Genomic DNA, 15,063 nt, shown 5'->3' with positions numbered 1-15,063 from the left:
CGTTGCCACCAATTGAAAAAAGTTTCTTCTTCTCTCATCCATAGGTCAGGGGTTATTAAGCTTAGGCTCCATATTATTGAAGACAGGGGGCATTGGAACAAAGCATGAGAAATTGATTCAGCCTTCAACATGCATCTTGGACAAGTGGCAGGAGTGGATGCGAACCGGCTGTGAACTTGTTGCAACACCGGAAGCTTTTCATGAAGACTTTTCCATAGAAAAATCTTGATTTTATGTGGTAATTTCAACTCCCAAATGCTATTCCAGACTCTGTTGTGTATGTTCTGGGACCTCAATGAAGTAGGAGAATGAAAGAATCCATAAGCAATTTTGTATCCTGACCCAACTTCATATATACCAGATTTTGTCCAGCACCAATTAACTTCATCCTCCTCCTCTGTTGGTTTGATTGAAAAAATTTTATTGCATATATCAACTGAAAAAATCGACTCAATCAGATTTTTATTCCAACTTCTATCAGGATTTAGTAACGCACTAACGTAATACACTTGCATATTTGGCGGGATTGTGAGTGCATTTTGAGGGACATTAAGGGGCACTGGTGGTGAGAGCCAAGGGTCATGGAAGATGCGAACATTAGTGGCAGAGCCTATTTTCCATAACAAGCCTTTCTCGATCACCTTGCGCCCTTCAAGAACACTTCTCCAACCCCACGACGGTACACTTCCTATCTCTGCATGTAGGAAATCTTTATATCTGAAATATTTAGCTTTGAGCATTCTTGATATAGTAGAATTAGGGTATTTCATTAGACGCCAACATTGCTTGCCCAATAAAGCCAAATTTTGCGCCCTTAGATCCTTGATCCCCCAGCCCTCCATCTTTCTTTGGTCTCGTCATTGTGTCCCATTTAATCCAAACCATTCTTCGTTCTACGCCTTTTTGACCCCACCAAAATTGCGAGAGCATGCTATGAATCTCAGTCAACAGCGTGTCCGGGAGCTTGAAACAAGAGACTGTATAAATAGGAATCGCCTCCCCCACCGCTCTCAATAGCGTGTGCCTGCCACCTGATGACAATATACTTCTTTTCCAACACATAATCCTCTTCTGAACTTTATCCTTGATAGCTCCAAAGGTTGCTTTCTTTGATTTTTGAACTATAGAGGGCAGTCCCAGGTATTTGTCTTGTGCTCCGATATGTTCAATATTTAGTGTCTGAGCAACTGCTAGTCTTGTGTTCTGAGGAGTGTTGTGACTGAAAAAGATAGCCGACTTATTCAAATTGACTTTTTGCCCACTAAAACCCTCATAGGTCTCTAGCAATTCTAGAATGCTTTGGCTTGTATTAGGTGCGCTCTTGCAAAAAAGGATTGAATCATCAGCAAACAAAAGGTGATTAATTGTTTGGCATCTCCGATTAACTTGAACTCCTTGAATTAATCTGTTTTGCTCTGCCTTGTGTAGCAAGAAGGAAAGTCCTTCTGCACAAAAAAGAAAGAGATATGGAGATAGGGGGTCACCCTGTCGGATGCCCCTATTTGGCCTAAAATAGCCAAATGGTTGACCTTCCACAACAACAGAGTAAGAAACAGTCGTTACTAATTCCTTAATCCAGTTAATCTATTTAGCATCAAACCCTAGCTTATCCATAATATACCATAAAAAATGCCATTCAACCCTATCATAAGCCTTGCTCATGTCTAGTTTAATAGCCATCTCATGCTCTGCCCCACTTCTCTTATTTTTCAAATAGTACATACATTCGTGGGCAATTAGAATATTATCTGAAATGAGTCTTCCTTTGAGAAACGCACTCTGATTTGGACTTATAATTTTATTCATAATACCTTGTAATCGGTGCACCATAACTTTAGAAATAATTTTATACATAACTGAAGACAAACTGATCGGTCGTACCTGAGTCATGTCACTGGCATCTGGCACCTTTGGAATCAAACAAATTTGAGTATGATTGAAGCTTTTTAAAATTCTGCCACTGTGAAAGAAACTTCTCACTGCCTTAAAAATGTCACCTCCAACTATATCCCAAAAAAAGTGAAAAAACTTAGCTGTAAACCCGTCATCACCAGGAGCACTCTGAGCATGAACACTAAATGTAGCTCTTTTGACCTCGTCCATAGTTACTGGCCTTTGGAGCCTACGGTTCATGGAAGCTGTAACCTTAGACTCCAAATCCTCTAAGTATGGATTCGGATCAGCCGAACAAGAAGAAGTAAAAACATCGCAAAAGTAGTCCTCAGCTATCTTTGCAATATCCTCCGGTTTCGATGCAATCTCATTGTCCCTCCCCACTAATCTCCAAATTCTGTTCCTTCGCATCCTTGATTGAAATTTCTGGTGAAAGAATCTAGTGTTCTGATCTCCTTCTTTTAGCCACTTGATTCTAGATTTTTCTCGCCAATAGCTCTCTTCTTTCAAATATGCCAGCTCCAACTTCTCTTCCAAACTGGTAACCTCCTCTCCCCCATTGATTCCAGCCACCCGCAACTCCTCTATTTTAGCTTGAAGGTCCTCAATTTCTTTTCGGGAGTTTGCTTTGTGAGTTTTCTGCCATTGAACTAGTCTATGTCTACAAACTTTCAACTTTTGGGCCAAGGAGAACATAGCCGAGCCTACAACTTCCATTCTCCACACTTCACTGACAATTCTCTTGACATCCTCTTCTCCACACCAACATTCCTGGTATTTAAACCGCCTTTTACTATGCCAGGATTGAGGTTCGGTTTCCATGAAAATTGGAGCATGATCCGAGCCTGACTCTGTGAGCCTGTGCACCACTGCATTCGAAAACTTCAACTTCCATTCCATCCCAACTAAATAGCGGTCAAGTCTCTCCTTCACCAAATCCTCTCATTGTCTTCGATTTGTCCACGTGAAAGGGTGCCCCACCATTCCAATATCCACCAATTCGTTACTGTCAATAAAATTAGTGAATGTTGCAATGGTGGTTGCTGATTTTTGGCCTCCACCCTCCTTTTCCGCTTGGCTTGTTATAGCATTAAAATCGCCTGCTATTACCACTTTTTCTTCCATGTGTTGGCTCATTGTTATAAGCTCCTCAAACTGTAAGGATCGAATTTGTTCTGAACAACTCAAATAGACACCAATGAACGCCCATACCTCACTGCTTCCGACTTCCTTAATTTCGGCTGCCACAAAGAATTCTCCACTGCTAATAATTTGAACACTGATGCTGTCCTTCCAAGCTAGCACAAGTCCTCCTGCCACTCCTGCCGGGTTAACAATATGCCAGTTTTCGTAGCCGCATACCCGAAGTTTTGCTTCCACCTGTCGAGATTGGTTCTTTGTTTCACTTATAAACACAATCTCGGGGGAGTGGGATTTACAGATCCCTTTTAAGGTGTGAATTGTCAGGGGTCTCCCCAAACCCCGACAATTCCAAACTATAGTTCTCATGGCGCCTTGGGTGCCATTTGTAGGCTGGCACCCTCCACCATCTGTTCAACTGCATTTTCATCCTCTGTTCTTGCTTTCTTTGTAGTTACTTCAGCTATACCACTCATCAACCTTTTTTTGGGTTCACGTTTAGTATCTGACTCTGCAGCACCTTGTCTTGCTAACATTTTCCACTTCCTACCTTTTTCTATGGTGAGACACTCCCCAATAGCGAATTGCATAAGTTGCCCTTCATCCTCCTTGGTATTGGACTGACCAGCTATGATAACCTCCATGCATTCTGTTCTAGAATTGGCTGATTGAGGTGACTCAGGTGCTGCCCTGTTACCAGTGTCTTGTGGTTTCAAACTTTGTTTCTCTTCTTGCATTGACATCCCTGCAAATTCTTTCAATAAGCAGTTTAAGACCGGTTTTTTCTTACGTTGAGTGGCCTTATTCTGGTTTTGGGTTGAGTTGTTGAATGTTCTTTCTCCTTTAGAGTAGATTCGCGTTCCCACTTGGCTAGCTTTAACCCATTCGCCAATGTCATCCTCTTTTACCATTTCACTCTCTGTGTCCTTCAGCAGATCATGGCAGTTTTTCACCTCGTGCCCCAATTTTGCGCAATAGGTACAGAACTTTCTAAGTCTCTCATAGCGCAGTGCCACTTCTACCTCCTTTTTATTAGGTCCTGCCACTATTAACTGATCTCTCACTTGCCTGGCAGCATCGATATTGATTTTGGCTTTCACAATCCTAGTTTCTCTGCCTCGCATCTGAAATTTACCTACCTCCAACACTGTGCCCAGATTCTCTCCCAATTTACGTCCAACTTCGAGGGTTTTAAACGATTCTGGCAAACCCCAAAATTGAACCCAAACTGAAAAATTGGAAATATCTCTTCATCACAGTTCTGATCTTCCTTCCATCTCTTGACATGGAGCACATGATCTTTGAATAGCCATGGAGAACCACGTTCAACACGCAAGACATCCACTTCTTTATTAAAAAAGAATTGGAAGGAATTATCCCCTTTGTCACTCACGCTAAATCCTTCCGGGTTTCCCCATATAGCCTTTAAAGCATTCCCCATGGTTCCAATTGAGAAGGTTTTGGAAGCAAAGAGTCTGCCATAGAGACTATTGGAGCAAGCGTTAATACCTTTTGATATGTCTGCCTCTTCCAGTAGAATCACATTCCTACCTCCTTTCAGGTTGTCTTCCTTGATCCGATCTTCATCCCTCGTTGTCTCAGCCATGCAGATTACGTAGACTTGTATTGAGATTTAATTGATCTTGACAATGTAGCCTTGACGGCACTAGGAACTCCGTTAAGAAACCCTAACAGAGCACTAAGAAACCCTAACAGAGCACAAATAAATACTCTTTTTAGAAACAAATTTAGTCTGCCAAATATTGAAAAAGAATAAAGTATCGTTTTTGTCTCTAATATAAATCCATACTTAACTTTTGAAGAGATATCTTAATCAATGTATTTTGCCACATTTCTTATGAGATTTTTAATTTTTTGGTACAAAGACTTATCAATTCCCAAAAATTTCAGCCTCTCTGAAACTTATTACGATTTGCATTGTGAATTTTTTTTTATTAGGTAATCATTTGTAATTGGGAATACTAATTTATTTTTATAATATTTAAATAAATAAATAAATAATTATATATGTTTTTTTAAACATAAAAAAAGATAAAAAAATTTTAAAATTTTTATTTAAAATTTAAAATAGTTAAAAAAAGAATTAGAATTTCTCACAAATTTTTTAATTCATTTCTTTTTTAAGCTATTCTAAAAGCAAGAGATGTATTAATTTAGAGAATAAAGTGACAAATAATTTTTTAAAGATTTATATTTTGGATAAATTAGTCCTAAAAAAATATCAATAAATTTTTTTAAAATAACAGATGTGGACACACAATCTTTTAATTAATTCTTATGATTAGAGTAGAAAGTTTTAATTTGAACAAACTTATTAAAAAATTTTATTAGTCATTTTTTTTGTTTAAATGCTAATCTATTTAAAATATATTTTCCTAAGGAATTATTTGTCAATTTACTCAAATTTAGATAAACACCCACTAGTATTTGAAATTAGAAAAAAAAAAAATCTCTGTTGTTCTAAGACAATATATAATAATATTATAATCTCTAAGTCAAATTTATTTGTATTTGATTCTTTTTAATGAGGATTCTTATTACTTTTAATATAAATTTGTGTTCTATGACGAAAACTTCTATCTTTTGTAGTATCCCAAAACTCTTTCGAGCCAAATTCTTTATCTGAACTTTGCCCCTTTTTCGTTCTACTTATTACTCTTATATTAGAAGGCTTGTTTGGCTTCACAGACATGAACTTCATTGAAATCTTCTTCTTCTCCTTCCTTTTTTTCTTATTACCATTTGCATTTTGATTTTTTTTTATTAGGTGATCATTTGTAATTGGTAATACTAATATATTTTTATAATATTTAAATAAATAAAAATAAATTATATATTTTTTTTTAAATTCTCTAAATTTTAAATTTTATTTGAGAGGATAAAATGTGATCTTTTACTATTTATTTCATAGATGAAATCAAAAGAAAATATGAAAGAAAAAATATTTAAGGATGAGAGACCATCACACTTTACCCTCTTAAGTAAAAATCCAAAATTTAGAGGATCTAAATTCTGTTTTTTTAAATATAAAAAAGATAAAAAATTTTAAAACTTTTATTTAAAATTTAGAAAAATAATTAAGAAAATAAATTATAATTTCTAACATTTTTTTTAAATCGTTTTTTTTTTACCGAAGATAGGAAGACTCGAACCCATAACCTTTTAAGTGAGTACAGAGAGATTATGCTATTTGAGTTATAGCTCGTTGGCAAATCAATTTTTTTTAGCTATTCTAAAAGCAAAAGATATATTAATTTGGAGAGCAAAGTGACAAATAAATTTTTGAGAATTTATATTTTGGATAAATTAATTTTAAAAAAAAAATACCAATAAAATATTTTAGGATATATAGTAGATATGGATACACTACCTTTTAATTAGTCATTATAATTAGAGTAAAAGATTTTAATTTAAACTAATTTGTTAGAGAATTTTATTAATATTTTTTTTGTTTAAAAAATTTATTTCACTTCACTCTAATTTAGATGAGCACCCTGAATGATTTCGAAGACACTAGTATTTGAATTAGGAAAAAAAAAAAAACTCTATTGTTCTAAGACAATACATAATATTATAATCTCTAAGTCCAATTTATTTCACATTTGGTTTTTTCTAACAATGATTCTTATTACTTTTAATATAAATCCGTGTTTTAATATGAAAGCTTCCATCTTTTGCAGTATCCAAAAACTCTTCAAAGCCAAATTCATTATCTGAATTTTGCTCTTTTTTCATTCTACTTATTACTCTTACATTTTTTTTTCAAAAGATTTGTTTGGCTTTGCACAAATATAAACTTTATTGAAATCTTCTTCTTCTCCTTCCTTTTTTTTCTTCTGAATTCTCCCAATCTGGATCAAACGTTTTACGTTCTTTTCCTCTATGCAATTCAATGTCTTCAATAAGCAACTAAAATCATAGTAATCTGTTACAGAAAAAAAATAAAATAAAAAATTACGATTTTCAAAGAAATATTAACGAATAAACCATTAAAATTAGATTCAGTCATAAGATTATTCACTATCAAATTTAATAGACAAAGATCATTACACAACTTAGAATCAAAATTTACAAAGTCAATTTCTATTATTTTTTCGTTCATCTAAGTTTAAAATAATTGGATACATTCTCTAAACAGAAAACCGAGAATGAATCAATAAATTAATAAATTTCACACTTTATATTTCAAAGAGAATAGGTAAAGTAATAAAGGTCCGTGAAAAATATTTTCAAAAAATCAATTGTGCATGTCAAAAATTACAAACACAACCTATTTAACATCAAAGTTTAAATTGGTCAGTAAAGATTGCGCATCTCAAAAACTACAAACTAATACAACCTATATTCAACATAGAGCTTGAATTTGCCAAATTAAAAAAAATAGATAAGATCACAAAATAAATAATGATCAGTAACAAAATTTTCAAACAGAACATATTATTGAAGAATTAAATATCAGAGAAAAAAAGGAAAAAGAAATCGGAAAAAGTGAAAGATTATGGCCAATCAAATCACCTTCAAGTTTAATGAACAAAGAACATTTTGCCAATTAGAATCAAATTTACAAAGTCATTTTTTATTGTTTTTCATTCATCCAAATTTAAAATAATTGGATACATTCTCTAAACAGAAAACATGAATGAATCAATACACTAATAAATTTCACAACTTATATATCAAAGGAAATAGATAAAAATTGTCATACCGTGAAGAATATTTTTAGAAAATCAACTGTACATCTTTGAAATTACAAACTAATAAAACGTAGCTAGTCAACATCAAAGTTTACATTTGTCAATGAAAAAGAAAATAGACAAAAGTTCAAAACAAATAAGGAGTAGTAATAAAATTCCCAAATATAAGATGTTCCCAAAGAATTAAACATAAGAAAGTGAGAGACTTTGGCCAATCAGATGATAATTCACCATCAAATTTAATGAACAAAGAATATTACAGCAATTAGAATCGAAATTTACAAAGTCATTATCTATTGTTTCTTCATTCATCCAAATTTAAAATGATTTGATACATTCTGTACACTGTAAAGGATAAGAAAACCCATAATAAATGAATAAATTTCACAATTTATATTTTAAAAAGAGTAAGTAAAATTAAAGAAGACAAAACCTTGACTTTTTTTAAAATCAGCAGAGCTATGCATATGAAATCATATGGAAAAAAGAAGACAAAACAAAGTACATTTTCTTTCTTCAAATAAATAGCTAAAAACACAGCTAACCAATTTAAACAAAACCTTATATCAAACTACTATTGTGCATACAAAATTAAATAAAAGTAACAATCCACATACAACATATACTTAATATTTGTGTTCCTCTTCTCAATCACAATCATCCGTGTCAAATCACAATTCTTCAAAGAAACAAAATTAATATTAATTTACCTTTGTATTAATAATAAGTCAGAATCTTTTGTCAAAAATGAAAATAAGATATGAAAATTAAATATAATTGATTAAACATTTTAAAAATATTTTCAACGAAAACATTTTCAAAAAATAGAACAAAGTAAAAAAAATCCTATTTCCATGTTTCCAGTATTTTCAGTTTTAACTTTTAAAAATATTTTCACCCAATATATTTTTCAAAATATATTGCATTATTTCCAATGATGAACTAGCAAAGAAAAGTGAGGCATTGGATTATTTCCAAGATACTAAATCTTATCTTTACATTGCATTATTTCCAAGGTACTAAATCTTATCTTTACATATAATAGCCATGTCTTTTGAGTAGTCTTTTCCATTCTTCAATTCTTCTGCAATGGGTGAGGTTGATCGATGGTCAAACATTCATCAAGATTTGTTAAAAGAAATTACAAAGCCGTTTCATTCATATGACAATGACTACCTTCAACAACGCTTCGTTTGTAAGCAATGGAACTTGAAGCTTCCAAAGATTCCTAATGGCAACAAAGTTCCGTGGCTGCTACTACCTATTGGTGGTGGTGGTGGTGCTGCTAAAGAATCTTTTGAAGAATTTCATTCTCGTGAAGAGGAGGACATTTACCATATCATGCAATTACCTACCATTGACGAACAAATTCTTGACACAGGTGGTCTTGAAGAGGAGGGGATTTATCATCTTATTCTACCAGAGCTGCAAGACAACAAAATATGTGGTTCTTGTCATGGATGGGTGATAATCGTAATGGTACATGAAGGTACGATAAAAATGTTAAATCCTTTTACAAAGGTTCACTTCGAACTTCCTCCAATTTCAACTCTCCCCAATGTAATTGATATTAATGGGGATGAATGTACTATTTATTTTGGGGGCAGAATTGTCACTCGAAATACTATTCTTATGCATAATACCCAAATTTGGAAGGCTATTATAAATTCTACTCCTAGCAATGATAATAACAATGATTTTATAGCTGTGGTCATATATGGATGTCTTAGTAGTTTGGCTTTTTACAAGCCGAATGACAAGAGATGGCTTAGATTTCCAGCAAGATGCACCAACATCTGTGATGTCATATTTTTTCAAGAGAAAATATATGCAGTAGATTACGAAGGCTAACTATACGAATTTGATACCAAAAATAAATCAGGACCAGTGGGAAGAATTTTTGAAGCCACACCACCTCCATGGGATGTTGTCTTAAGAAAGTTTTACTATCTAATTGGATGTGATAATGGAAGTTTATTGATGTTGATAAGACATATAAGACGTCCTTACATAGGGAATAAAAAGTGTTCTGTGGAGACCGTCAAATTCTATGTCTATGAATTGAAGAAAAATGAAAAAGTATGGTCAAGAATATATGATTTGGGAAATTACATACTAGTAATTGGTCTTAATTCTTCTGTTCAAATGTTGTCGAGCAATTTTTTGAATTGCAAAGGAAATCAAATCTATTTTACAGATAGCATGTGTAAGGAACACCCATCAGACTTTGCTTCGCGTCATGACCTTGGCATCTTCAATTTGGAAGATGGGAGTTTCAAAAGATTGTTAACAGATGTGAATTTTTTTTGTTCCCCTGTTTGGGTATTATCCTAAGTTTTTTTTGTTCTTTTCTGTTTTGACCTTGGACTTTTAAGCCTTTGCTATTAATTTTTTGTTTTATTCTTCCTTTGATTAAGACATGTTTATCGCCTTTTTTATTATTAGCATACAAGTTTGTTCGTTATTTTACATTTAATTATATTTTAGTCAAATATTGTTTGTTCTCTTCACCGTGTTCTTTGGAGTTCTTTTTAATAAATCATATATAATACACTGTTGTATATATGATGTGTGAGATATGAAATACACAAAGCATGTTTTTATTTCTTAAATCTTGTAAATTAAAAGAGGGGTAAGTAGAAATTGTTTAGTTAAAACATGCGTTAAACGCATTCATAAAAAATTTTTCTTTATTTTTATCCAACAAAATATGTACCTTGGAGTAGCATTTGTTTTAAAGTGTTAGGATAAAGATTGGAAGATGAAAACTCAAAATCATATATGAGATTGGAACTAAAATTTTAGTTTCAAAATATAAAATTTTAATTCTTTTAAAATTTAACTAATAATTTTTTTTTTCAAAAATACCCTCAATCTAAATTAATAATTTTAAGTTTATCCTTTATGTTCTTTTTAATTAGGGCTTCCTCCATTCTTCTCACCTCTATGTCGTCTCAATCGTTATGTCGTCTCAATCGTAGTTCACCATCGAAGAATTTCAGTTGAAGCGAAGCTTCTTCGCTGCCGCCAAAACCACCACTGTATCACCGTCATCGGACTTACCGATAGCCCTACGAAAGAATTTTCAATTAATACAAAGTTAGGACTAACTCATTCTCGAAAAAAATCTTTTTTTAAATGATTTTTTTAAAAAAAATTTTACAAAAGTAAAAGTGATTTTATGTTTGGATATCTTATGTAAAAAAATCTTTTTATCTATCAATTATGTTCGGATAAAATAAGATAAAAGTATTTTTTTGTTTATTTATTATGTGAAAAACATCTTTTTTTTTTAAGAAAAAAGATCTTTTGAAAAAAGATATATAAATTGTAACTTCTCAAAAAAGATATTTTTTTTCTAGTACTTTTACTTTTATTATTAAAAATTTACTAAATATACTAAAAAATAGAAAAAGACCTTTTTTCATTAAAAAAATCTTTTTTTTATCGATTTAATGGCATCCAAGCAACCACTCATTCTTGCCATGTATATTTGTTTTATTTTCTTTTACTTAAATTAGTTTTGCATTTTGTAGGGCTAATTACATGATTAGCATTACACCTTCCTTCAAATTCGAGTTAGGCCTCTGCACAACTCAAAGTTTGGTCTCGAATCTCTCAAAGACAGGGGCAATCAAAGACTTTGTGAGGATGCATGCAGGCAACTTGTTCTATCCCAAGAATGTGCATTACAGCATTAGATGAAGTTTCTTGTTTCTTATCTTATCCCAAATCAATTGCATGTCCAATTGAAAATGTTTCGTCCTGTCATACAAAATTGAATTTGTAATCAATAACATTGCGCTAAGATTGTCACAAAATTTGGTATGGGCTAGTGTCAAGTTGATTCTCAATTTTTCAAGCAGATCTTTTAGCCATGCCAATTCTGATTCATAAGATGCCAAGTTTCAAAATTCAGCCTTTATACAAGGCATGCCAATGGTTTTTTGTTTCCTGTAAGATCAAGATATCAAATTAGAATTCAAATAAACACAATATCTTGAAATAGATCTTATATTCTCAAATCAGCAGGCCAATCTGAGTCACTAGACCTAGAGTATGTAATCATTGTACATTTGTACTTGTGTATAATGAGATCGACCATGCTCTTTTGCCCCTTGGAGGTATCTCAAAACTCTATTTGTTGCTTTTCAATGCGCCAATAATGGACATTGGATGAATCGACTTATCTTACGAATAGCAAAAGAAAAATATGGTCTTGTGTAATGGCGAGGTATTATAGTGTGCCAACCACAATTCTATAAAGTTTGATTATATACTTATAGGAGTAGGCAGGGCATAAGACTTCCATATATACAAGGTTGGCACCGGATTTGGTGGTCTAAGAATGTTTGGACCATTAAATGGTTCCATTATCAATCATGTTTTTTAAGTTTTTTTAATAATTGCTAAATAGTACTTTTTTAAATTTAATTACAAATTAACCCCATATATTTTATTTAATTATAAAAACGATTTTTTATTTTAGAAATAATTATTTTATCATAAATCTATCATGTTTATTAACAATCAAGAACAAAAACAATAACGAATTAGATATTCCATTGATCCTAATAAATTTTTTGGCTATTCCAATCGATTAAAAGATTAAATTTGATCCGTCACGTTCGTGAGGAATCATAAAATCGTGTTTCCTTGAAAACTAATCGATTGAACTATCAAACCAATCGATTGAATTATAACTCAATCGATTGGATTACAGTTTACCACTAAACAATCGATTGAAAATTGTTGGGGAGCATGGTTTTCGCAAAAATCAATCGATTGATGACTAAAAATGTGTGTTTCTTACAATTCAATCGATTGTTTAGAACTTCCAATCGATTGAATGCTTCAAAACAACCTGGTCTCACAATTCAATCCATTGTTTTTTATACCCAATCGATTGAATTCATGAAAACAATATGGACATGCCAAATTCAATCGATTAAAGTGTGCTACCCAATCGATTGAAATGTGTACTACGCCTATTTCAATCTTGTTATCGTTTTTAGAAATTATCTTGTTATTCATCTATCTTATCTTTAAAATTCTATCTTCAATTTTTGCGGTTTTATTTTGATTTAGATACTCTAATCTTATCTTTTCCTTAATATTAACATTATAAATTGGTAAATAATCCATCACCAATTAAATAAATGGCTCCAATTGAACAATGAATTAAATAATACACTATAGTTTAATTGGTGATGGATTATTCACCAATTTAAATGTGAAATTTGGTCATAGTAACCAATCGATTGAACAATGAATTAAATGTGGAATTTATGTAATTCAATCGATTGTTTAGGATTTTCAATCGATTGATTTCTTTAAAACAATTGATTGATTATGGCTAAAAATCGATTGAACTTTGCACTTGACTTCTAATTCAATTGATTAGTTTGAAACTTCAATCGATTGTGGAGACTTTCCCCTCAAGGTAATACCTAATTTCTTCATCTCCTTTATTTTAATAATGTTTTCTTTAAGTCACTACTTCTTTCTTCCTACCTACCTTGCTTGCTGTGATTTCGTTCATTTGTTGCAGGGAAATGATTTCGGTCTGTTTGTCCGTTAACATTCGTTGTGTTCATGAGAATGTACTATAGTTATAGTGATTCAACCCTATCAATTTTTATTTTTTAATTATCCTAGACTATTCATTGATTGGTTATATATATGTGTGTATCTATGTGTAAACGAGATATTTATAGTGAGTTATACATTATTTACAATGAGAAAAATTAGTGTTTATAATATGATTTTGATCTATTTAAAATATAAACCTATATAATTTGTTATTATTTAAATTGAAAAGTTGAAAAATAAAGACGTTAAAATTAGTGGACAGTTACAAATTTAAATTGTTTAGTGTTAATCCAATTTAAACAGTTAGCATCTAGAATTAAAGGTGAAATTAATAACTACTTTTTAAATCCGTTAATCCACTGCTCTCAAAATCTCCTTCTCCGATCCTTCTAATCGATTTACTTTCTTTAATTTTAAAAAATTATAATTTAAATTTTATTAATATAATTTTAAAAAAATCAATACATTTTAAACTAATATAATTTAATGCAATCCAACAAATAAAAATAAGTAAATATAAAAAATAAGTAATTTAATTAAAACTTTTCGACCAATGTTAAGGACCTACAGAATATTTATAAGCTCGTTTCTGTTATGTTGTGGTGTATTTCGACTAAAAAACACAGTTGATTTACTCAGGTTAGTCTCTTGATCACTAATAAATTCATATAACTACAAAATTTGCATAATACTCTGGCATAACTGAGGATTAGCTTTACTGAATATGATAGAGTTATCAGCAAAGAATAAATGACTTATATTAAAATAGTTGCTGTTTAATTTAAGACCAATTAGCACATTATTCTGTTCTCCTCTATGGAGCAAATGGGATAACCCCTCCACACAAAGACTAAATAGGTATGGAGAAAGAGGATTTTCTTGTCTGAACCCTCTAGTAGGTCGAAAGAAACTTCTAAGTTGACAATCCGGAGTAACAGAATATGAAACAGTAGACACACACTCTTTTAGCCAGTTAGTCTACCGATCATAAAATCCTTGCATAATCCTCCATAAAAAACTCCACTCTACCTTGTCGTATGCCTTACTCATATCTAATTTTAAAGCCACGTCCCAATCTCCAAATCTCTTATTCTTCAAGAAATGCATAAACTCGTGCTATAAGTACATTATCACTTATTAACCTCCCTTTAATAAAAGTACTTTATTTTCACTGACAACTTTATTTATGATGGATTGCATTCTATGAATAAGCACTTTGAAATAATCTTATAAAAATCTGTACTCAAGCTTATATATAGGTCTCACCTGAGCTATAGTAGTTGCATTATTAATATTCGGTATGAGGCAAATATGAGTGTGGTTAAAAGCTTTAAGCATTTTTCCTCCCCTAAAGAAGCTATGAACTACCCTTAGAAGTTAGAACATCCTCTTTGATGGTGTGCCAGAAAAATTGGTAAAATTTTACCGTATAATAACCATCATCCCCAGGAGTTGAAAATGGGTTAATAGAGAAAACGACTCTTTTAATTTCCTTTTCTGAGACTGGTCTAGTAAGGAACCAGTTATTTCTAGTTGTAACCTTTCTTCTCATCGTTGAGATTATCTCCGTTGGTTTGGGTGGGACACTTGTTGTAAACAGTTTTTTAAAGTAATTTTGGGCTATTTGACTGATACCCTCCGCCTCAAAGCTTACTGCCCCATTTTCATCTTCTAATTTCTAAATTTTGTTCCTATTTTTTATTTTTATTTTTAAGTGAAAAAA

General features: G+C 31.9%; 3 protein-coding genes across 3 annotated transcripts; 1 reads left to right on the top strand and 2 right to left on the bottom strand.

Moving 5' to 3' along the window:
- Positions 1 to 756: 756 nt before the first annotated feature.
- On the bottom strand, positions 757 to 2,793 carry LOC148569222 (uncharacterized). Its single transcript, XM_088484946.1, has 2 exons — positions 1,882 to 2,793; positions 757 to 1,320 (listed from the first exon to the last, which is right to left on the bottom strand). The coding sequence occupies exons 1-2, from the start codon at positions 2,791 to 2,793 to the stop codon at positions 757 to 759; spliced, it is 1,476 nt and encodes a 491-aa protein (XP_088341072.1).
- A 42-nt stretch (positions 2,794 to 2,835) lies between these two features.
- On the bottom strand, positions 2,836 to 3,402 carry LOC148569221 (uncharacterized). The gene has a single exon (XM_088484945.1). It carries the CDS (start codon positions 3,400 to 3,402, stop codon positions 2,836 to 2,838), a length of 567 nt encoding a protein of 188 aa, XP_088341071.1.
- A 5,377-nt stretch (positions 3,403 to 8,779) lies between these two features.
- Positions 8,780 to 10,258, top strand: LOC110271233 (uncharacterized). Its single transcript, XM_021121715.2, has 2 exons — positions 8,780 to 9,237; positions 9,946 to 10,258. Exons 1-2 carry the CDS (start codon positions 8,838 to 8,840, stop codon positions 10,080 to 10,082), a joined length of 537 nt encoding a protein of 178 aa, XP_020977374.1. The 5' UTR covers positions 8,780 to 8,837; the 3' UTR covers positions 10,083 to 10,258.
- Positions 10,259 to 15,063: the final 4,805 nt, after the last annotated feature.

This window comes from Arachis ipaensis, chromosome B4 (assembly GCF_059453495.1).
Source record: "Arachis ipaensis isolate K30076 ecotype BB chromosome B4, ASM5945349v1, whole genome shotgun sequence".
NCBI classification, from domain to species: domain Eukaryota; kingdom Viridiplantae; phylum Streptophyta; class Magnoliopsida; order Fabales; family Fabaceae; genus Arachis; species Arachis ipaensis.
The sequence above is the reverse complement of the archived record's forward strand: the minus strand, read 5'-3'. Positions and strand labels throughout refer to the sequence as shown.